The sequence below is a fragment of the Athene noctua genome, chromosome 13 (assembly GCF_965140245.1).
Source record: "Athene noctua chromosome 13, bAthNoc1.hap1.1, whole genome shotgun sequence".
In the NCBI taxonomy this organism is placed as follows: Eukaryota; Metazoa; Chordata; class Aves; order Strigiformes; family Strigidae; genus Athene; species Athene noctua.
In genome coordinates this window covers 23,725,799-23,748,617 of record NC_134049.1, presented here as the reverse complement: position 1 = coordinate 23,748,617, position 22,819 = coordinate 23,725,799, and the positions used below count along the sequence as shown (strand labels likewise).

Here is a 22,819-nt window from a genome sequence, read left to right as displayed (position 1 = left end):
CGTTGGAGCCAGGCAAAGGGATCCCAAAACATAATCAAGCAGAAAATCTGTCTGCTGTAGCCTGTTTGCCTGCCCTACATAGTGCTGGGAGACTGGAAAATGCCCTTAGAAGCTTGGGCTTTAGAAGAACCAGGAGCATCTCATGCACTGTTGTGGGGTTATAAAGCCTCTCAAAGCATCACAGCTGAACATTCATGTAAAAAATGCTTGAGTCCTCCTTGAGTCCTTGGTGCACATATCTCATGAGCTAGAGAAGGACGAGGAGATGGACGTTGGGGACAGAGCTGTGTCAGGTTTCTTGCAACTGTCTCCCAGCTCGGATGTACAGACACTTCTTCAGAAGGACACTTCTCCCCCGAATCCCACCTAAACCTTCACCTCCAAAATTATTGCAGCCCCACGACACTCCCCTGGCCCGCTCTTGCTCCAGCATGCTGTGCTGGCCTGGCAGTGCCTGTGAGTATGGGAATAGGGGATAGTGGGATAGATAGTATGTCAGTGGAATTGCTCTGATTTCCTTAGGAAGGAAGGTGGGCTTCCAGCAGCAGAGCAAATTGCAAGCTGAATTTATGGCCTCTGAATACCCAGAGATGAGTGCTGGCCTGTATCAGTGCACGGTTTTCTATCACCAGTAAAACACGGAGCGCCTCCTTGCAGCACTGGCTTCTGTCCTGATTCCCCAGGCAGCAGTGCTGTTCCTGGGACTGGTTTAGGGATCTAAGACCAAAAGAGGAGGTGGGGAGGGATCTCTCTGCCTCCCATCTGCCCCCTTGAGATGGGGAGAGGAGGAGGCCAGGGTCTGCCCCAGCAAGGCAACAGCTGGGGAGGCCACTCAAGGGCCAGAGCAGCTGAGACAGCCACGCAGTGATGAATTGCTCTTGTCCCTGTGCCAGCAGGAAGATTGATGTTTGTGCCATGGAGTGGCAACATCTGGGCCCAGCAGCACTCTCTGCCTGGCTGCACTGGCGTTTTGATATTGCAGGCACCTTTAAAATCACATTGAACACAACCCATGGGCAGCAGAGGGCTCGGAGAAAAGCACCTTATGGACAAAAGCACGCGGCAAAGGGCTCCTGGGGCCCTGACAACCTGGCACAATTTCATCAGGAGTGGTCGTAGCCGAATCCCATTGGGGAAGGCAACCCATGGGAAGGAAGCTGTGCTGGGACAGGGCCATCACTGTCAGTGACGGGTGGCAGCAGCTTCATGACTCCTCTTCTGCACCTGCCAGGCCCCTGCCACTTATCTCCCTGTGCACTCGCCACCTCCCTGCTCACTTCCATGTTTGGCTGACTCCTCCTTATAGCTGCAGCGTTTATCTCAGTCATGCCTGTTCCAGCAGTTGAGATCATTGTTATTCTGCCAGCTTCCCCCGGCTAGAAGCATCTGCCGAGCACCCAGAGCACAAGCCCCGCTGCCTCCTCCCTGCCTGCTGCGGAGCCCGCACCATGCACACCAAGCGAGCAGCGCCCGGCACGCACCCACACAAACATCAGCCCTGCACCACGCCAGGCCAAGAGTTGGGATCAAGACGGTGATGGACACCAACCTCAGGGGTCCCATTCTGCCTGCCCATGCAAGTGCCCAAGGAGGAATCCCCTGGTCACTATGCACGTTGCTGTAGGTTCTCCATCCCCACCAGGCTTGGGCAGCACATCCTGCCAGCAGTGCCTCACATCCTCACACCATCCCACCTTCTCTCTTGGGTGCTTCTTCCCCACCACGGCAGCACTGACCCAGCACAGCAATTGTCCAGGGCCGCGCAGGAGAGCAGGCCAGCATGGAGCTGGGCTTGTCCTTGCTGTGCCACAGCTCAGCTCAGTGGCATTGCGACACCGCCAGCTCAGCTTGGAGGAAGGCATGAGATACCAGGCACGGGGCAGAACAAGGACCTCTGCCCTCCACAGGCTCATGCCTTGAGATTCAGGGGTTGTGGTGACCCCATCTCTGCGGCTCAGCTGCCCCTGTCCTGCAGATGTCTGGGTGCTCAGATCTCTTGCCATGGTGCAGCCAAGGGGCTGATGACAGCGTTAAACTCCCTGGACATGGGAGGAGACACATGTATCTCCTACCAGTAATGCTGTACCCACTTTAGGTCCAGCATGAGGACACAGATGCTGTCCTGGTTTTGGCTGTGACAGAGCTAATATTTTTTTTCCTTCTTAGTACCTAGAATGGTGCTGTGTTTTGGATTCAGTATGGGATTTGGTATGAGAAGAATGTTGATAATGCACTGATGTTTTTGGCTGTTGCTAAGAGATGAAGGACTTTTCAACTTCTCATGTCCTGCCAGTGTGCAGGTACACAAGGAGCTGGCAGGGAGCAGAGCCAGAGCAATGGACCCAAACTGGCCGACAAAATATTCCGTATCATATAACATCATGCTCAGTGTTTAGATGAGAGTTGATTGGGACTCTTACTCTGACTTCCAGGACTGTGGTTTTGGGATTCTCTCTGCTCTGGAATTGCTAGCCAGGAATGAGCTGGGCACTGGTCAGCGGGTGGTGAGCATTTGCATTGCACATTACTCATTTGTAATTTTTTTTATTATTATTATTATTATCATCATCCTTGTTATTTTATTTCAATTATTAAATTGGTTTGATCTCAACCTACGAGTCTCCTTACCCCTACCCCTCCAGCTCCACTGCAGGGTAGGGGAGGGGGAGCGAGTGGCTGTGTGGTGTCTGGCTGCTGGCCAGGTTTAAACCATGACAGACGGTGACAGGGTTGGTCACAGATGAACAAGAGCAGGTCCCTGCAGCCCTGTGGGAGGGACAGGCTGGGATGCTTGGAGGGCAGATGAGGGAGAAGAGCAGCACTGGGACGGGAGGGCGATACCAAAAAGCACACAGACACCCAGGTCATTCAGAGATACCACCAAAGAGTCCCTCCTCCAGCACCTCCTGGTCAGCTAGGTTGGATGATGTGGGGAGCATCTCCCATTATAAAGTGCTGAGGGACCAACATGCGCACCAGTGCCTAGGACAAGGCAACAGCAAAGAGGCTGATGGAAGAAAGAGGTAGGCACAGACAAAGGGAGAACACAAAAGCCGTTCTGTCTTCCTCTACCACTCTGAGCTCTTTTGTGTTGGATACGAGCAAGATGAGGAGCTCAGGGTGGCAGGAGTAATTACTTCATGGAGTAATCAAGGTGTACAGGGCCTGGGGTGTTGATTGACAGCTGGCTGAACAGGAGCCAGCAGTGTGCACAGGTGGCCAAGAAGGGCTTGTATCCACAATAGCGTGGCCAGCAGGGACAGGGAAGGGATCTGAGCCCTGGGCTCGGCACTGGGGAGGCCGCCCCTCGATGGATGGGTTCAGTTTTGGGCCCCTCACCCCAAAAAGGCCATTGAATGACTCGAGCGTGGCCAGAGAAGGGCAACGGAGCTGGGGCAGGGTCTGGAGCACAGGTCTGCTGGGGAGCGGCTGGGGAAACTGGGGGGGTTCAGTTTGGAGAAGAGGAGGCTGAGGGGAGACCTCCTGGCCCTCTGCAACTCCCTGCCAGGAGGGGGCAGAGAGGGGGGATGAGTCTCTGGAGCCAAGAAACCAGCGCCAGGCCCAGAGGGAATGGCCTCAAGCTGCCCAGGGCAGGGTCAGGCTGGCTCTGAGGAAGGATTTCTGTGCAGAAGGGGCTGTTGGGTGTTGGAATGGGCTGCCCAGGGCAGGGGGGAGTCCCCGGGATCCCTGGAGGGGTTGAAGAGTCGGGCTGAGCCAGCGCTGAGGGATCTGGTGGAGTTGGGAATGGTCAGGGTGAGGTTCATGGTTGGCCTGGAGGAGCTTCAGAGTCTTTTCCAACCCAGATGATTCTGTGATTCCTCTGGTTTGCCCCAAGACTCAGGAAGGCTCATTTAGATTTAGGATTCACCAGCTGCAGCAGATATACAAGGACAAACGTGGTGCAGGGGCGTACCCCTGCCCAGCAGGGTTGCAGGAGGCCTCTGCCTCTTCCAGCACCCCCTCGCACACAAGCAAACCACGCAGAGGTGTGTGCGAGTGATGCCAAGCGATGGGCTCCCTGCGCCCGCAGGAGCAGAGGTTTCTGTGACCAGCTCTTCCCCCTGACGCAGCACAGAGGCGTGCGTCATCGTCTGAGCCACTTGACTGCCTCCAAATGCCACGGTCCCTCTAAAAAGGTGGTAACACAAAGAAATCTTTTTGATCCCAGGTGTTTCGAATTCTTTGCATATCTGTGAAAATAAAAGAGCCTTTGATGCTTGGAGCACTGTACAAATCAGCAGGAGCAGTGACAGCAAACAGCCATTAACTATTAATGTTTCACCAGGAGGAAAGAGGAACCCCAGCTCCGACTGATACCTGCCACTGTTTTGGGCCACAAAGACAATTTCATCGTTAGCCCCGCGTCTGTAGGCACCACCCCGGTGTGCCGAGTGGTTAATGCCGCAGTGAAGAGAAACTTCATTGCCAGAGAAACCCCCCCGGGGGTGAGAGGTGGGATCAGAGCCGGGGTGGGCACAGGCCGAGGGGGAGGCCTGGGGCAGGAGCTTGTGGGGGTCGCTACGGCGGGAGCGGGGCCAGGGGCAGCGTCTGGAGTCGGGGCGAGGCCAGAGCGGGCGGGTTGGGGTTAGGCGGCGGGTCAGAGAGGGTGAACCCACGGCGAGGCTGAGGGGGAGACGGGGCTGGGGCCAGGGAAGGAGGAGGGTGGCGCTGGCGGGGGCGAGGAGCGGGGCCAGCCCGGGGCGCAGGGTGAGTCCGGGCCGGGCTCCAGGCGGGGACCGGCGGCCGGGCTCGGGAGCGGGGCCGGGCGGCGGGGCCGCAGCGTCGTCCCGCCCCGGGGCGGCGGCGGGGCCGGGGGGAAGGGGGGGGCGCCGCGGGGCCCCTCAGCGCCGCGCCAGCCCCGCGCAGGCGCGGCCCGGCCAGCCCCGCTGCGGGGCGGGGCACGCGGCACCTGCCACTCACCGCGCGTCGCCATGGGGATGCCGCCGCGCCGCCCGCCCCGTCAGCGCTAAGAGCGGCGGCGCCGCGCCGCCCGCCCAGAGCCCCGGTAGCGCGCCGTGATCGTATAGTGGTTAGTACTCTGCGTTGTGGCCGCAGCAACCTCGGTTCGAATCCGAGTCACGGCATCGCCCCGGCGGTACCACGGCACACGGGCTCCGGTTTTTTTCTTACACTCTTCCCGACGCCGCCATTATTTTTATTTCGGTTTAATATTTAATTTCCCCTCGCGCCGTTCAGTTAGGGGGACATGAGGAAAAAATGTTTCCCCGAAACAGTGGTCAGAGAGTGGAACGGGCTGCCCAGGGAGGGGGGAGTCCCCATCCCTGGGGGGTTTCAGGGCCGTTGGGACGAGCTGTGGGGGATGTGGGGTAGGGGAGAACTTTGTAGACTCGGGCTGAGGGTTGGACTCGGTGATCCCGAGGGGCTTTTCCAACCGAATGGTTCTGGGATTCTGTGAATTATGCAGTGTCCTGTCATACGAGGAGCGGCTGAAGGGACTGGGGGGGTTCAGTCTGGATAAGAGGAGGCTGAGGGGAGACCTCCTGGCCCTCTGCAACTCCCTGCCAGGAGGGGGCAGAGAGGGGGGATGAGTCTCTTGAGTCAAGGAACCAGCGCCAGGCCCCGAGGGAATGGCCTCAAGCTGCCCAGGGCAGGGTCAGGCTGGCTCTGAGGAAGGATTTCTGTGCAGAAGGGGCTGTTGGGCGTTGGAATGGGCTGCCCAGGGCAGGGGGGAGTCCCCGGGATCCCTGGAGGGGTTGAAGAGTCGGGCTGAGCCAGCGCTGAGGGATCTGGTGGAGTTGGGAAGGGTCAGGGGGAGGGTCATGGTTGGGCTGGAGGAGCTTCAGGGGCTTTTCCAACCCAGGTGATGCTGTGGTTCTTTGATTCTGCACCCGCCGCCCCGCAGAGTCCCCAGGCCGGTTGGGCACGGTCGGGCCCTACCAGCATCCGAGAAAAAAAAAAAAAAAAAAAGTGAAATATTGGCGCGACGTAGAAGAAAAATAATCCTACGGGAGCTGTCGGAGAGGGGAAAAGGAAAAAAGACCGGAGCCCGTGTGCCGTGGTACCGCCGGGGCGATGCCGTGACTCGGATTCGAACCGAGGTTGCTGCGGCCACAACGCAGAGTACTAACCACTATACGATCACGGCGCGCTACCGGGGCTCTGGGCAGACAGCGCGGCGCCGCCGCTCTTAGCGCTGGCGGGGCGGGCGCTCCCCGCGCACTCCGCGCGTGGGTCGGGGCCGCGGTGCCCCCACGGCCGCCCCTCCCGGCACACGCGACGCCGGGTGCGCCCAGAGCACCCGCGGGCGCAGGAGCACCGCCCGGGCCCCGCACAGCTCCACGGGCGTTTGCGCGGGGGGGGCGCACGGGCGCGGCAGCGGCGGAGGGGGGCCCTGCCCACGCGGGACGCGCTCACCCCGGTGTCGCACAGGGCTTTACTCCCCGACATCCACGCACTGGCGCTTCCCCAGCCCCAGAGTGAGGCAGCAGCTCTCACAACAGGCCCCTGTCAAATCCACGGGGGAAAAGGTGCCGCTGCAGCGCGTGGGGGAACGCACACGGGGAGCGTTTGCAAACCAACACCGTGTGGCGCGTGGGTGCCCCGAGCATCCCGTGGCGTCATTAATCCATGAACCCTGAACTCTTCCTGCTCATCCCTGGGGTCGGCACCCTCAGAGCCTCACCCCTCCCTGCGCAAAAAAAAAAAAAAAAGCACGTGGGGATGCGGCTCCCACTGTCGCGCGTGAAAAAATGGTTTCCCACATGCACTGGCAGGCCCTGGCCTTGCCGGCCGCAGCCCCTGGACCAGGTGATGCGACTTTGCACCGCGTGTGCCCGGCTTTTTACCCGGGAAGCATTTCCTGGGGTAGGGTAAAGGTTGGATTTCTGCTATTAATATCATCCCTCGAGGCTCATTTCGCCAGGGCGTGAAAGTATCGCAGACAGCCTTCCGCGGGCGGCACAGCGCCCTTCGTGGCCGCTGCGCTGGGCTCCCCGCACGCCCTCGTGGGTGCCCGGGCGTGAGCCCCGGGAGGAGTCGGGGCAGCCCGGGCCCTGCGGCGCCCAGCCCAGCTCTTTGGACCGAGCTGTTAATCGGTAACCGGGGCACAGGGCCGGGAGCTGCGCGGCCGGCGGGGCTGGCAGGTGAGCGTGGGGGGCTGAGGGTGGCCCTGGGGCACGGGGGCAGCCGTGGGGCACGGGGAGGGTGCGGGGACACGGTGGGGGCGTGAGGGCGTGGGGACATGGCGGGTGCGAGGGCGTGGGGCGCAGGGGCGGCCGCACTGCACCACGAGGCCGTGGGGGTCCGCGAGGGACAGGGGGGCACCGGGGGGGTCCTGGGCATGGGGTGAGGACAGGGGCCGCTATGGGGTGAGGGGGGCATGTGGGGGCACCCACCTGCTGGCCCCACTGATTGGCTGCCTGTCCACGTGGCCCCAACCCCGAAGGGGAGGGCAGCCAACGGGGCTTCACCAAGACAGGAGGTAGATGAAGCACGTGGGGAGGGGGGTGCCCTGGGGGGACGTGGAGGTTACACCAGCTCAGGGGCCCGGGAGGACACTGAGCCCGGGAGGTGTGGGGAGAGCCAGGAGCCCTGGGGGGTCCCGCAGCCTTGGGGCGTCCTGCAGGGGTCCCTGAGCCCAGAGGGGTCCCAGGAGTGTGACCCCTCCCCTCCCAGGGCTGGGCCTGGGGAGGGGGCGTCCCCCTAACCCCTGCCGGGGTCCTGGGGAGGGCTCCCCGAGTCCTGGGGGCGGCAGCCCTGGAGGAGGTCTGGGGTCCTGGGTTCCTGCCATGGCCCTGGGTCCTGCCCTGCTGCCAAGCAGCCGCGAGCCCAGGGACACGCCGAGGGCCAGCACACCTCAGGGGTCCCACCCGTGGAGCCCGCCGCCACCTTCAGCTGCTGTGAGGTGCCACCTTGAGAGGGATGTTCCCCAAAATTTCTCACTTCCACTTGTTCCATCTGGGGCTGGGTCGCTCCCTTCAGCAGGCCCTAGTTCTCACCCTGAGAGAAGCAGGCGATGACCCTGCTACCTCCACCTTCTCCATGCAGACCTCTACAACCCTTCTCCAAAGCAAGGACAACTCCCTGCTCCCTCTGACCTCACACAGAAGTGCTCCCACAGTCGATCACTGTCTTTTCTGTGACTTCTCTGCTCTTTCCTCATCCTTCTCCAGGTAGAGAAACCCAGAGGGTGTCCAGATGGGATGATCTGAGGGTTCCTGCCCTGGCATAACACTGGTTCTTCTGGCTTTGCTGGACCAGTTCTCCCAGTATGATCCTCCTTTAGGAACAGTCCCTGTGCAAACTATCACTTATTCCCACCCATTGTTCCTGCATTGTATTAGTTATCAACATGAAAGGACTTTCTTCCTTATTGTACTCGGTTGCACCAAGACCTCTCAATGAGGGATGCAGCCGTATTTATTTTTTGCAAAATCCCACTTGCAAAGGGGCTCACGGAGGCTGGTGGCCACTGCCACCAGCTTGGAGGAGTACCTGCTCTCCCTGCTGCACCCAATCCCCTCCTGCAATTCCTTGGAAGCATGGAAGAGCAAAGACCTTCCCAGAGTTACAGGAGAACAAGGAAGTCGGCACACCAGCCCCATGGCCTGGGGACCTCATGGGATGGTCCCTTGATGGGATGGTGCAGGAGCTGCTCTGAACCCCTGCTGCAAAGGGCGTTCTCCTCTGAGAGACCCCAAATTGAAAATTGGGGTTGGACATCCATCCTTCCCAGAGGTGATCCTGTCTTTCTCTCCTCAGCCATCATTGGGCTGTTTCTCTCATGCATTGAAGTTGCGGCACTTCTGGAGATGGAAGAAAACCAGATAACCCTGGACAACCTTGAGAAGGGCGCAGATAACCCAGCTTTCAGCTCGGTGGTAAGTGCCCTCTTCCCTTCCCATCAGGGTGCAGGAGCTGTTCAAGGTGCTCCAGCTAATGCTGTTTTCCAGGGGGAGGAGAGAGTCTACGAGGAATGCCATAGTCCATGTGGTAAGAGCAAAGAGGAGAAGAGAGGGAGGAAAGAGAGATTCTCCTCCTACTGCAGGTAGGACAGCCCCTGCAGATGTGTGTATGTGGGGTATTTCCAGTGGTCGTAGCAAGTCTGCAGCCCTTGGGCCAGCGATTCTCCTGGAGCCAAACCTGCTCTGGGAGCAGACTAAGGTCATGCTGACCACACAGCAGGGACAGTGCCTGATGGCTTTGTGGGGTGACAGTGGCAGGTCTCTGTCCCCACAGCAGCCACCCAGAGCAAGCCTGCACTCATGGTGTTGGCTGTTGGGGTGTGTGGTGGGGTCTCCCCTGCCATAACAGACCAGCTTGCTCCTCCTGGGAGCACGCAGCAGAGCTGCTAGGGGCCACAGCATTCCTACACCACCGTGCTGCTGCCGCACACAACCTCTGGGAGGCAACAGTCACGGCCTGGCTCCGCTGGGTTGGGTTGGGCTGATCAGGATCCATCGCCTGCACCACTCATGTCTCTGGCGTGTGCCTCTCCCCAGGAAGGCCCTGCAGCCAGCATCCAAGGCAAAGCACTTCTGCAAGGCTCATGCCAAGGTGTTGAGAAGGGTCGTACTGGGGCTCCTTGGAGTAGGTGAGGACTTCCCGTCACTGAGACCCCATCTCCACATCCCTTTGGCTGGCCGTGCCTCCAGCCTCCCAGCACTGGGCATGGCCACCCATGTGCAGGTTGTATCTGCTCCCACCAGCCCCACTGCCTGCCCGCTCCTTACCCCACCATCCTGTCCATGAGGGCTACCTGCCCCTCACTGTCCTCATCCCCTTTCTCCACCTACCCCAAAGGTTTTCCGCACCTCTTCCACTCACTCCATGTGCCCCCAGACAGCCTGTGACCAGTGAGCCTGGTTGCTGCAGTGGTGCTCCCTAAGTCCTCCTCACACACAGATGGGAACCTCAGGGGTGGCCAGGGAAGGACATTTGGAGGAAATGAACTTCACTGTTGGCCCTGGTTAGTGTTACAAATCCATGATACTATGGACTGTATGTTTCTGACCCACAATGTTCCTTCTCCAGCCTACCTGTGCTACTTTATTGCGGCCTGTTGGCTCAACTTCCAGCGAGCCCTTGCCCTGGTTGTCATAACTGCTGTCGTTGTCTTCTTCGTCTGCTGGAGCCTCTTCAAGAAGCACTGTGGGGCAAAGGTATTGCTGCTGCTCAGCCCTGCTTGGAAATGCTTCCTAAAGTACTGGCCGTGGCTGAAATGGTGAGTCAGGAAAAGGCAGGGCCAGATCCCTCCCTGCACCCAGATCCCCTCTCTCATGGCTGCCCTGACAGCACAACCAACAGCCGGTTGGGCACATGCCCTAGTGACATGCAGGCACCTCATGAATGATGAGACATAGCCCAGCCTGGGGACCACTTAAAAGCCATGGCAGAAACGTCTTGCTGCTCTACCTCACCCCTCATTTGTGCCCAAGCCCCAGATTTCTTCAATTGCATGGACCCTACGGTGGCATCTCCAACATAATTTTCTCCTGCCCTTCATGAGCTGCTCTCCCCATGGGGACATCTGCTCTGTGACAGTCTGGGATTTCCTTTGCAGGATACTGGTGGTGGGCCACGTGGTAGGCCTGATCCCATGGCTGATTTTGGACTCCTCCAGAAATCCAGAGCAGCTCATCTCCTTAGCTGGCTTCTTCTTTTTGGTGCTGTTCCTGTTCGCCTGCTCCAAGCACCACGGTGCAGTATGTGTTTCAGGTTTGGCTTGGCCATTGGTGCCCTCACATGAGGTGGCCACCCAGCACTGGGGAACAAGTGCTTCCTTCCCACTGGCATCCCCTGATGGCCCATCGCTGGAGCTCCCTGGAGGAAGCAGAAGCCCAGCAGGGCTCCTGGGCAGAGCTGGGCACAGGCTGGGGAGCCAAGTTGGTCAGGTGGATGGAGTCCCAAAGCCACTGCACTGCTCTCCTTCCCACTGCTCAACCCAGGGCTCCCCCATGGTACCTCCATCCTATTTTCCATCATGTCCCTCACAATGGGTGAGAGCCAGAGACCCAGGAACAGGCCCACGCCTGAGTTTCAGGTGCCTGGGGGTGGAGGTTGGGCCTGAGCTTCAGGTGCCCTGGGTGATGTGGACAGAAGTGATTGAATTCCCAGTGGCTTCCAACCCAACTTGCTTCAATGTTTTGGGCAATCCCTCCACCTGCCTCCTCCAAAAAGTTAATGAACAGAAAGTTTTGATCCAGCAGGTCTGTACTACCAGTGAACATTAGAAGTTCTCTGTGCTCATCTCCTGGTTGAGCCTGGCAGGTTATATTCCACCAGCCAGTTCCTGAGTCCCACCAGCTCATCTTCCTCTATCACCAATCTACGTTTGTGGGTTTCTATGGGATCTTCTTTATTAATACCTCCATGACCCTCACCCAGGGCACAGTGTTTGCCATGTGCAGCTGTCGAATGGGTGGGAAGACAGAGAGGGAAATCTACAGGCTTTGCTAACGTCTCAGTCTCAGTCCCCATTCTGCTCTTGGTCCCCAGGTGTACTGGAGAGCCATTTTCTTAGGTCTTGGCTTGGAGTTCTTATTTGGACTCATCGTCCTCCGAACAACCCCCGGCAACCAAGCTTTCCAGTGGCTGGGTGACCAGGTCCAGGTACTGCGTCTGCTCACACCATCCTGTGCTTGTACCATCCATGTAGCCCCCCCCCGGGATCAGCAAGAAGAGCAGAGGGTGGCATGGGGTGGAGAAACTGCAAGGACTGCACGCTCACAAATGTTTTTGTTTGGGACTGGAGAAAATCCAGCTCTTTTCTGGTTTTCTGCAGCAGCCCAGACACTTCGGTGTGGCTCCCTTGCAGGCTGGAACAGTGCCCTGTGGCTTGGAGACAGCCCACAGTGTCCCCAGCTTAGATTTCAGAGGGTCATTCTCTGGAGGGGTAGTGAAGTGAGCTGTGGGGCTGGGGGCACAGACCCCTACTAGGTAGAATTGAGATGTCAGGGAAGGAGCCAATGGAGATCTCCATCCTACCATGTAACTTCTCCACTTGCAGTTCTTCCTGGGCTACACCAGAGCTGGCTCCAGCTTCGTCTTTGGGAACACGCTCATTGAAGAAGTCTTTGCCTTTCAGGTCAGCTTGGGGAATGGGGTATGGGGAGGGAGAGGTAGAGCCTGGTTTTCTTCTGGTCTGGCTGCCTTGCTGGCTCCTGGAGAGCACCAAGCTAAACGCAGACAGTTTTGCTGCAGCAGAGCTCAGCCACCTCAAGGATGGGTCTCCGTCAGCTTTGTACCCTCCCATGAGCTGCCCCAGTGCCATGGGGGGTTTGTGCTAGACCCTGTCTCTCCTGCCAGCCCGGTGCAGTGTTGTGGCACCCCAATAGCATGGACTGGCTGTGCAATACCACGCCATGCTCAGCTCATGGGGCAGGGATGCTTGGTCCCCAAGTGTACTTAGATGTGTTGCTCAGCTCTCCTTTAACTCCGTGCCCTGGTGTCTTGCCTGCAGACTCTGCCCATCGTTGTTTTCTTCAGTTGTGTGATGTCCATCCTCTATTATCTCGGTGTCATGCAGTGGCTCATTGTCAAGGTAGGGCCTCACAGCTGGCTCTGGGGTGGTGATGGAAAGGAGAAGAACCTGATGGGTTCTCTATCTATTATGATCAGCTGATGGGTGTCCTAGGAAAATTGGCATGGTAGTAATTTGGGGTGATTTGTCCTGCTTAAAAGAATAGGCACAAACCTCTTCTTTCTTGCATGCCCTCCCGAGAAAGCCCAACCCTGGAGCTGATGTTGCTATCTGGTCTGTGGGCACTTCCCAAGATCACCTCTGTGCAGATTGAGGGCCAAACAGTGCCCTGCTTCATGGGGTGAGTGGCAGGGTGCCGGGAGCCTTTGTGAGCGTGGTGGTCTTGTCTTTCCCCAGATCTCCTGGCTGCTTCAGGTCTCGATGGGCACCACTCCTGCTGAGACCCTGAGTGTGGCAGGGAACATTTTTGTGGGACAGGTAAGGTCCTGGGTGGGAAATCCAGCTCCTCAGCCCTTGCAGCTGAGCCTGCTCTGAAGGAAGGGACTTCTCCCTTCCCAGGAGACCCGTGGCCCTGCGTGGCCCTGTCTCAAGGACAACAGGGTGTTCTCTCTCGCAGACTGAAGCCCCACTGCTCGTCCGCCCATACCTTGCAGACATGACCCGTTCAGAAATCCATGCAGTGATGACTGGTGGATTTTCCACCATTGCAGGCAGCGTGATGGGTGCCTACATATCCTTTGGGGTGAGTGCATGAGCAGATGTATGCCACATGCTCCCTGCTATGGGGTCCTGACATGCAAGAAATGCCCTAGACTGATAGGTGGGGGAAGATGCCCAGCAGATGTCCCGTGGTCCCCTTCCATAAGCAGGAGGAGGGCAGGGTACCTCCATGGCCAGCCTCAGCTTTGCTGGCCTGGCCAGAGCCCCAGAACCTTCCAGGTAGAAGGCCCTGCCGTGGGACCCTCACTGCACTCCTTGCACAGTGCGCAGGGCAAATATCCGTGAATCATGGGATAATTTAGCCTGGAAGGATCCTCTGGGGGATCTCTGACCCACCCTCCTGCCCAAATGAGGTGATGACAAAGACCAAGGGTATGCCCAGGGCCTTGTCCAGGTTGGTGGTGAACATCCCCATGGATGAAGATCTCTCCCCACCTCTCTGGTCCACCCCACAGGTGCTTCGGTCATGTGGAACTGGGTTTTTTCCTTATATCCAACTGGAATTTTCCCACTGAAACAGTGCCATTGCTTCTCACCATTTCGCTGGGCACCTCTGTGCAGTGTCTTCCCTCCAATGCCCTTTTAAGTAGTTGGGAAGAGCAACTACAACCCGTGCAGCCCTCTCTTCTCCCAGCCGAACAAGCCCCCCTCCTCCAGCATGGCCTTAACAGTCCTGTGCCCCGACCCCCCCAGGGACACCCGCTCCAGTTCATCAGTGTCTCAGCCCTGGACACAGTGTCCAGATGTGGCCTCATCAGTGCTCTATAATGGGGCATAAACCTTCCCCTCGACCTGCTGGATGAGCTCCTGCTATTTAAACATTAATTAGTCTCCTTAAATGGTGAGTCAAGGGTGAAAGGTCAGAGAAAGGAGACGTCACTCATCAGGCAGGGGAGGAGTGAGACTGGGAACTCGGCTCTTTGTCAGCAGATAGAAGTTTGCAATGTTGCACAACCTATTGCTTTGATATTGATAAAAAAGGACAAGAATCATCATGATCAGGTCAAAAAGCAGGAGAGATTATCACCTCTGAGGCTGCCATTGCTGCAGCTCCAGCAATGCCTCCACCCAGGTGACCTGCCCTACGTGCTGCAGCCAGCTGAGATGGGAAAAATGTCTCATTTTTCCCATCCTGAGCAAATGGAGAGACCTGAACTGCTCCGAACATCTCTGGATGATGCCAGCCACATGCTGGGCTGCCCTGAGATGGCACGTCATGGGACGCAGCCTTGCACAGAGGTGCCTAAGCCCACGGTCTGCACGTTGCAGATAGATGCAGCATCACTGATCGCAGCCTCCGTCATGGCTGCACCCTGTGCCCTCGCCATGTCCAAACTCGTCTACCCTGAAGTGGAAGAGTCCAAGTTCAAGGACAAAGCAAGCATCCACCTCTCCAGTGGGTGAGTGTGAGAAGGGGGATGGCGGAGTAGGGCCACCTGTGCCCTGAGCGGACATGGAGGGTGACCTGCAGTTGAGAGAGCCTGTGGGGTGAGAGCGGGCCTTGCACAGGGGGTTCCCAGCCACACGAGCCCACTGGGGTCTCTTTTCACACAGGGAAGAGCGGAACATCCTGGAAGCTGCAAGCAATGGGGCTGCTGCCTCCGTGGGGCTCGTGGCCAACATTGCGGCCAATCTCATTGCCTTCTTGGCGATGCTGGAGTTCATCAACGCTGCCCTGCGCTGGTTCGGGGAGATGGTAGACATCGAGGGGCTCTCCTTCCAGGTACCCCTGAGGGCAGCCCCATGGTCTGGGCTGCCAGATCCTGCATCCCCACTGCCAAGCCCCTTGCTGGGTGTTTGGCAAATGCTGGCAGCAGGTGTCCAAGCTGGGGGCTATGCAGCTGGCCAGCTCTGAGCTGCTCCCTTCTGGGATGCTTTTCCCAGGTGATCTGCTCCTATGTCCTCATGCCTGTGGCCTTTCTCATGGGAGCAAACTGGGCAGACTCGCCGCTGGTGGCTGAGCTCTTGGGGATGAAGATCTTCCTGAACGAGTTTGTGGCATACCAGCAGCTGGCCACGTACAAGAAGAACCGTCTGTCGGGCCTGGAGGAGTGGGACGGGAGCCGGAAGCAGTGGATATCTGTGAGGGGCACCTGCTGCCCTGCGGGGCACAGGGCAGGGATGGAGCCAGCTGAAACGGGGCATGGGATGTGGCCAGGCAGAAAGGTGGTGGGTGGGCAGGGGGATGACATTGTTGGGGTGGGAGGGCACCCATGGCCAACTAGACTTGAATGTTCACTAACTGCTGGGTATGGGGTCATCCTGAAGGAGTCAGTGAAGCCCTTTCCCATTTACCCTGCTCCTTGGTGGGACAGACCATGGTGCTACGGGGCCCCCTGTCTCCCCATCCCAGCCTCTCCCAGGGGCAAGCTACCTACCCCTGCATCCTCGCTCCCAAAAATACCTGGAGAAAGGGTTGGGATGGGAGACTTATCTCCATCATGTCTGGCTGGACTGGGAGCTACAACATGGTGCTGGGCACTGGGTGCTCTGGGGCTGCTCCTGGGTGGAGGTGACCATCCCCTGACGCTGTGTCCTCCAGGAGCGATCTGAGAGCATTGCCACCTTTGCACTTTGTGGATTCGCCAACCTCAGCTCCATCGGGATCATGCTCGGAGGCCTGGGTGAGTGTGACCCATGTCCTGGGTGCCTGGGCACGATGCAGGGGGATTCTGGGCCCAGGGAGCAAGGGATCAGCTGGGTCAGGAGCTATTTGCTGCCCTCAAGCCTCCATGTGTGGTCTCTGCCAGTGGATCTGCATGAGGTGAGAGGGATGATTTTGCACTGCACCCACAGAGAAGTATGTGCATGGCCCACAAGCCCAGCAATGGGACAAAGGGCAGAGACTCCAGTGCCGAGAGTGCCCAGGGCTCTGGCTGATCACCCACAGGCGCAGGGCGGGCAGAGCACTCTGCCAGCACCCACCACTGCCAGGACGGACAGACAGCACGATGGGTGCTGGCTGGGATCACCATGTCCCCCAGACACCAAGGGTTGGGGCAGGCAGGGCACTGTGTGGCAGAGACAGCTGGGGACCTGGGACACGTCCCTCTGTCCCCAGCCTGGGGTAGAGCCTGAGCAAGGATCTGATTCGCCCCAGTCTCTGCTTTGCCCCCACAGCCTCCATGGTACCCGAGCGCAAGGGTGACTTGGCCTCCATCGTGCTGCGAGCCCTGCTCACTGGCATCTGTGTCTCCATGCTCAACGCCTGTCTGGCAGGTAGGTCCCTGCCCACCACCAGTGGGGCCAGAAAGAAGTGGGGAGAGACAGGCAAAGGGCTGAAGACCCCTATAAATGCAGGTGCAGGGGTGGGGATGGCTGGCCTGTCCTCCCCATGGCTCTGCCAAGGCCTCCAAACCCTCTGCTTTCCCCTCATGGTTTTGCCAGGGGCTGCCCAAGCCCAATGGCTCTGCTGGCACCCCTCATCCTCATCTAGGCTGGGATGGGGACAGCTCGGCAGCTTCTGGGGCACTGCAAGGAGTTCCCTGGGGTCACTGCTGCAGCCGTCTCCGGGGCGAGGGGGGGACAGTGCATGGGTCCTGCAAGCACTGCCCCAGGTACAGGATTTGCAAGCGTGCTCAGGGTGTGGGACTTGCATGCATGGTCCCTCAGGAGCCCCAACCAGAAGACCTTGTCCCCCAGGTCTCCTGTATGTGCCAACAGAGGTGGGCGACTGCGTGACCTTCCTCCGCACCACCAACTTCAGCTCTACCAGCTACACCACGTACACGTGCTGCAAGCAGCTCTTCGCCAGGTGGGTGGGAAGGGCCCCGAGCCCTGTGGTCCTGCCCAGGGATCCAGGTGGTGGCTCAGCAGCTTGTCCTGACCATGCTTCTCTCCTTCCAGCTCAGTGCTCACCAACGGGACACTCTCCTTCACGGGAGCCTGGGCTGGCCTGGCAGAGAGCGTGCTGTGCCTGACGCAGTGCTGTGGGCACTACAATCACACCTCCTGCGCGGGGACAACCTAGAAACATACAGGCAGCTGCCTGCTCTGGGGGTGAGGGCCTGGGAACACCAGGGTCTGCGAGACCTGGGCCCAAATGTAAAAAACCCCAGCAGAGATCTGTGCGTTTGGTCTTCTCCCCTCCAGGGATGACAGACAGCCACATGCACCTTGCAACCCGCACCCTTAGATGCTGGACCCGCAGACACAAGGGAACTACTCCTAAATAAATCATAGAAATCCCTATGTGCTTGCCCTGAGCCCCACTCCAGCCCCTGGCCGTGGCTGTCCCACAGAGGACGAGGTGCTTTGCCCAGGCTGCACCCCACTACTGCGGCTGCTGGAGCCAGTGTCCACTGCAGCCCAGCCTCCATCAGCTGCCAGCTTTGGGGTCTGGCCCCAGGCACCCTCTTCTCCCCCGCAGGGTGTGGACGGGGGTAAAGCCATTACTTGAAGATGTTTCCTTCCCCCGAACACAAAGCCACCCCATCCTGCTGTGCTTGGGTGCATCTTTTTGACAGAGACTGCAGGGCTGGGGACTAGGCCAGTCCTTCTGGCTTTATTGCACTCCAGAGCCTCCCTTCGCCAAGGCGGCCACATTATGTACATCGTCATTTTACAATGACCCAACAACAAAGCACGAGGACCCCAGACCACGGTGCGCTCCCTGCCCGATCCCCTCCCTCCTCCGCCAGGCTGCACCGAGCCACCGTTTTGGGCACCAGCCTGCGGGGCAGCACTGCTGGCGCCTGGCCCCCTCCTCCACAGCCCCAGGGAAGGGGCAGCTCTGTGGCCAGCTCAAGTGGGCAGCACAGGGGCTCTCAGCACGCCTTGCTGCCCACCACCACTCTGCTGCTCACTGCACCCCAGAGCGAGCTGATGGGCACAAGGGAGCCTTGATGCCATGGAGGGTGCTGCAGCTTCCAGCACTGGCCTCGCTGCCTGTCCGCACTGCCTCGTGCCACGTGGCAGGAGGCTCTGGAGTGGGTGCTGCGAGCTGCCACTGGAGTAGGGCCTGTGCCAAGCAGGAGATGGCAACCAAGCGTGAGCAGGTTGTGCTGAGGGGCTGGGCAGGGCCTATGGGGTGTGTGTCGGGCAGGCAGGCGAGGGGGGGTGAGTCCTGGGGGCTAGACACCCACATGCTGAAGCAGCACCCTGGCATGGAGGGGAGGTGTCCCCTTCACCCCGCTCCCAGTGCCCTGTGTGAGGTAGAGCATCTTTGCTGTGGCATCGGCTGGCACCCATAGCAGCACTGCTGCCCTCAGCATCCGCCCGGCAAGGGCATGGAGGGACACCCTGGGGCACAGGGAGGGCCACGATGGCAGGGGGGCAAAATGCCAGTGCCCTGCCAGGGGACTGGCCTGCACCCCAGAGCCCCACACAATAGCAGCAGGACCCCTTCAGCTCGCCACTAAACCCCTCTGCAGAAAACCTTGTAAATCACAGTGTGCCAGGACAAATGACCCCATCTGGGTGCTGCTGGGTTCACATCCTTGGCACAGAGCTCTGGCAGGGCTTGGTACAGTCACTTTACAGAGGATACAAAGAAGGATGTGAGGTGCTGGGAGCCAGGAAGACAGCCCGGAATCCCAGTTTGCTCAGGGAAACCAAGCAGGGGCATGCTGCCTGCAAAGCCAGAGGGAGCAGGTCTGACAGCCCCTGCCTTAAGGAAGGCAGACAGGAGAGTCAAGAGAGGGCAGCTGAGCCTGAGCATGGAGGAGCACGTGGCCCCACCGGCTCCACCACCAGCAGCAGCTTCTGTAGAGGTATTGGCGAAGGGGTCCATGCTGCCTGCGTCTCACAGCCCCCCCGACCCCAGCTGACCCGCTCACACTAGCACGCACTACACAAGGCAAGGGCTGTGGGCCAGGGTGGGAGCCAGAGGGAGGAGAGTGGGGTGGCAGCAGCCACTGCTGGGCTCTCCCCTCCCCAGCCTGGCCACATGCTGCCTCTGGGAAGCTCAGGCTGGGGTCCTGGGCTACTGAGGGCAGCCAGACCTGCCACTCTCTCCTGATCCAGGTTTGGAGGCTGCCAGGGCCTCCCCTGTTTCTGCAGCCTTCCGGGAGCTCTTGGGGCTCACGGCAGCCTTGCGGGTACCCTGGGGACTTGCCAACCCCTTCTTCTGCAGCTGGGGGCTGGACTGAGCAGATTTCCTACCCATGGAGGGGCTTCTGGAGCCCTTGGGCTTGGCTGGCTCCAGCGTCTTCAGGCCCAGGATGCTGCAGTAACGGTTACACTGGTGAGCAGCCACGAATTGCTCCAGCAGGGAGGGGAAGCAGCTTTCCTTCAGCCCCTGGTACCTGCCAACACAGCCATCCTCAGCCCCTGCTTCACACCTGGAGACATCCCACTGGAGCAGGGAGCCGAGGACGGAGCCTGGCCACCCTCACCACCATGGCCCTTCGCCACGTGAGCAGTGGAGCTGCGGACAGCCAGGGCCGCCCTGCACCAGCAGCGCAGGGCCACTCACCCTTTCAGGTTGGTAGCAATCCGCACATTGGTCAGCTTCCAGCCCACTCCTGCAATGAAAGGGAAGACAACCAGGCTCTGCCCAGGGATGGACAGGCACCGGCACCAAGGGCAGGTCATTGCCCTGTGAGTTGGGCTCCACGGCATGTGGGGAAAGAGGCAGGAGAGCAAAGCTGGGGCTTCTCCTCCTCTTTTCACAGGCCAGAGTGGTGAGGAGTCACAGGAATCAGACAGGAGATCCCTTTACCTTCCATGTCAGTCACGAGGATGTTTCCATTTGTCCACTGGTAGACCCAATGCTGGAAGGTGCAGCATTTGAGCACAATCTCCGAGGTGCCTCGTGCCATCAAGCTGCCATCTCTCTCAGTGACACAGTACTGCTCACAGGGCCCGCCCAGGTCCTCCTCCATCGTGGCATAAGGGATGTTGTTGGCCGGTCGGTAAATCAGGTACACAGGAATTATCCTGCATGGGAGCACGCAGAGGGGGTCAGCACCAGCTGGTGAGCTCTCCCATCGCAGCAAGTGGAGATTCACACCACGGTCTGCAACCCTGGCTTCTGCCTGCCCCCCCCAGTATCCCTTCAGTTTGAGGGTAGGAGAAGAGCGTGCTGCCCTTCGGGATGTCCTCAGCACCAATGGGGAACCCTCCCACCACCCCTGGGACACTCTGCTGGGATGTCAACCCAGCAGAGACACAGCACCTTACTTACTCGGGCACTGCTCCAAAATCAGGGACGGCTCGTGCCTCAGCAGCAAAGATCTTGCAGTACTCACGGCTGGAGTTCTGGATTTTACATTCCTGGAGATGCAAACAGAAGAGTCAGGAACTTGTCCTGTCTTGCGCCAACGCCTCCCTGGGACCCCCCGCCCGGCCAGGCATCCCCTGGGACCACTGCCAGTTATTTCCCTATCCTAGTGGTCAAAGGACAGTGACAGGAAAGCTCCAAGCTGCTCCGTGTTGCTCAGAGAGAAGAGCTGGAGCCAAGAATAACAAGGACATTGCCAACCCGCTGGAACATGGCTCAACCCCTCCAGAGCATTCAGAAAGTGGAAGGAGATGAAGAAAGTGGGCACAGAGCTGGGGCCTGTGGCACAAACAGGCAAGGGGAGGTGTGGGGGAGACAGGCAAAGGGTGTCCCACAAGGATGCCCACCTGGATGGTGATATCGTAGTTCTTCTCGATGAGGCTGTTCTCATTCTTGGTCCCAAAGACAATGAAATTGTGCACTTTGATGACGCAGGTGCAGCCAGACTCAAAGATGGGCTCCAGGCCGTAGATGGCTCTGGCACGGCAGGCTTTACGCAGGAAGCCAGCACCCACTTCCACATCCTCGCTCACCACGCGCCCGAAGAGCTTATCCCCCCAGTAGCCTGCGTCAGCCAAACCCTTCGCGAACACCATGGGCGTCATCTCAATCTCCTCTCCAACTGGTGGAGGGAAGAGTTTGTGAGGGGGGACAAGAGGGGCATGTCCTGCCCCCACCACAGAGCTGCCTGCCCCCTGCGCAGCAAGGGGCAGCAGTTGCACGTGGCCCTTACCTTCAATCTCTTCCCGCAAGATAAATCCCGACAGCACTAGAGGAGACAGAAAGCAAAGAGGTGTCAAGGTCCTGCCAGGATCCACCCTGCGCCATGCACTTCCACACCAAGGGGCAGCAAAGGAGGGTGGTGTGAATCACTCCTAACTGAGCACGCGGAGGCAGATGCACCTCACAGAGGTGGTGTTAGGGGCTGTGTGAGGCTTCCTGTCCGCAGGCTGGCACCAAGCCCTCTCCGCAGGTTGCCACGCCACCCCCCCGCACACCTGGGCAGCTGGAGAGCTGCCAGGCTGCTGAGGGCTCCTCACCTTCCGGGCTGAGCAGGAAATCGGTGGAGTCGGTGCCATACTCATTGCTGATCACACACCGGTACACCCCGCAGTCCTTCTGAGACGCCTGCACAAGAGCCAAAGCTGCCTGGCCCTCGTCCCCAGCACTGGAAGAAACCAGAAATGGCTTTAAACTGCAACAGGGGAGGGTCAGACTGGACATTAGGAAAAGATGCTTCCCCGAAACAGTGGTCAGAGAGTGGAATAGGCTGCCCAGGGAGGGGGGAGTCCCCATCCCTGGGTGTGTTTAAGGGCCATCTGGATGAGCTGTGGGGGATGTGGGGTAGGGGAGAACTTTGTAGACTCGGGCTGAGGGTTGGACTCGATGACCCCGAGGGGCTTTTCCAACCTGAATGGTTCTGGGATTCTGTGAAACCGGAGCACTGCAGGAGAGCACTGTGCTGCCCTTGGAGGGCTGGAAGAGGGCTACAAAGGGAGCCAGCCCAAGGGCATCCTAGTTGTGCCCCTGGCACCTCGCAGCACCAGGAGTCCTGCCCTGCAGTTTGTACTCACAGAAATGCTCAACTTCCAGGAAAGCCCTACAAAATCTGTCCGGGATTGGGCTACAGACTGATAAAGGTACTTGCTTCTGAGTGTGGCTGGGCCAGGGCTGTGCTTGAGCTAACAGACCTGCATCTGGATGGGATGGCTGGAAGCTGAACAGCCACATTTTCAGCTTCATTTTCAGCTGTTCTCAAGTGAGGGCAGACACCACTCCCCATCCTGCAGCCTGGCCCTCTCCAAGGGACTGGAAAAACACGAGCTCTATATCAGCAGGCTGCCAGTCCTGTCCAGTCTGCAGCACCAAGCTTTGGGCTGGCAATTCCTCTAGCCCAGGTGGCAACACACCTTGCAGACAGGCCTGTTTCTGCCCTATATGGCCAGCATGAACCAGCAGGCAGATGACAGGCCGCGGATGGGAGAGGTGGGACCGGCATCCTGAGACCTGCTGGCTGAGTAGGCTCTGCTGTGGTCAGGTACAAGCCAACGGCCCCTCCTGGCCCATCTGTCCCAGCTCAAATATCTGCTGTAGGAGATCGTTTCTGCCCCAGAAGCACCTCTTTCTGCCTGCATGTTATAAAAGGGCCCCAAAAGATGCTCAAAGGCATCAGGCAAATCCTGTCCAATGTGGATGATGTTCCCACACAAGCTCCCTTGGGCTTGAGAACAAGTTGCTCCCCATGAGGCATCCAAAGGAGCATCCAGGATAGAAGAAGCCACCCAGCTGTCTGGACATGCTCTCCCAGTGTAAGGGCGGTACCAAGGGATAGAGAAGGCACAGCCAGAGCTGCTTTTTCCCTGTTGGTGCTTGCCAGTAGTGGCTGCATGGGAGCACCTGCTCGGGTGCAGTGTGCCATACCCTCACATGTATCA

The 22,819-nt window shown here is 59.0% G+C and overlaps 2 protein-coding genes and 2 non-coding genes across 8 annotated transcripts in view; 2 read left to right on the top strand and 2 right to left on the bottom strand.

Annotated features, from left to right (window-relative positions):
• Positions 1-4,344: 4,344 nt before the first annotated feature.
• LOC141965429 (sodium/nucleoside cotransporter 2-like) lies at positions 4,345-17,283 on the top strand. Its single transcript, XM_074917007.1, has 18 exons — positions 4,345-4,452; positions 8,722-8,840; positions 8,913-9,007; positions 9,462-9,553; positions 9,994-10,183; positions 10,523-10,664; positions 11,458-11,571; positions 11,969-12,046; positions 12,422-12,502; positions 12,839-12,919; positions 13,059-13,184; positions 14,432-14,562; positions 14,717-14,885; positions 15,047-15,244; positions 15,705-15,786; positions 16,283-16,381; positions 16,805-16,916; positions 17,009-17,283. The coding sequence occupies exons 2-18, from the start codon at positions 8,772-8,774 to the stop codon at positions 17,130-17,132; spliced, it is 1,983 nt and encodes a 660-aa protein (XP_074773108.1). The 5' UTR covers positions 4,345-4,452; positions 8,722-8,771; the 3' UTR covers positions 17,133-17,283.
• On the top strand, positions 5,013-5,084 carry TRNAH-GUG (transfer RNA histidin (anticodon GUG)). Its single transcript has one exon. It is a non-coding gene; the product is annotated as a tRNA-His (tRNA).
• Positions 6,035-6,106, bottom strand: TRNAH-GUG (transfer RNA histidin (anticodon GUG)). Its single transcript has one exon. It is a non-coding gene; the product is annotated as a tRNA-His (tRNA).
• A 364-nt stretch (positions 17,284-17,647) lies between the features above and the next one.
• Positions 17,648-22,819, bottom strand: part of ALPK3 (alpha kinase 3) — a 35,044-nt gene continuing 29,872 nt past the window's right edge. For all 5 annotated transcript variants that reach the window (XM_074916814.1, XM_074916815.1, XM_074916816.1 and 2 more), the window contains 7 exons: positions 21,425-21,552; positions 21,118-21,153; positions 20,732-21,006; positions 20,289-20,377; positions 19,824-20,041; positions 19,578-19,626; positions 17,648-19,407 (listed from right to left, as the gene is read on the bottom strand). In XM_074916814.1, coding sequence (XP_074772915.1) covers positions 19,086-19,407; positions 19,578-19,626; positions 19,824-20,041; positions 20,289-20,377; positions 20,732-21,006; positions 21,118-21,153; positions 21,425-21,552 — 1,117 coding nt within the window. In that variant the 3' untranslated portion in view covers positions 17,648-19,085. The remainder of the gene's footprint in view (positions 19,408-19,577; positions 19,627-19,823; positions 20,042-20,288; positions 20,378-20,731; positions 21,007-21,117; positions 21,154-21,424; positions 21,553-22,819) is intronic.

Bases quoted from the DNA above. Each gene is read 5' to 3' on its own strand.
- LOC141965429 (XM_074917007.1), top strand. From the start codon at position 8,772: ATGGAAGAAAACCAGATAACCCTGGACAACCTTGAGAAGGGCGCAGAT. The intron at 9,008-9,461 runs GTAGGACAGCCC...GCCTCTCCCCAG, and splicing joins AGATTCTCCTCCTACTGCAG to GAAGGCCCTGCAGCCAGCAT. The intron at 12,920-13,058 runs GTAAGGTCCTGG...TCTCTCTCGCAG, and splicing joins GGAACATTTTTGTGGGACAG to ACTGAAGCCCCACTGCTCGT.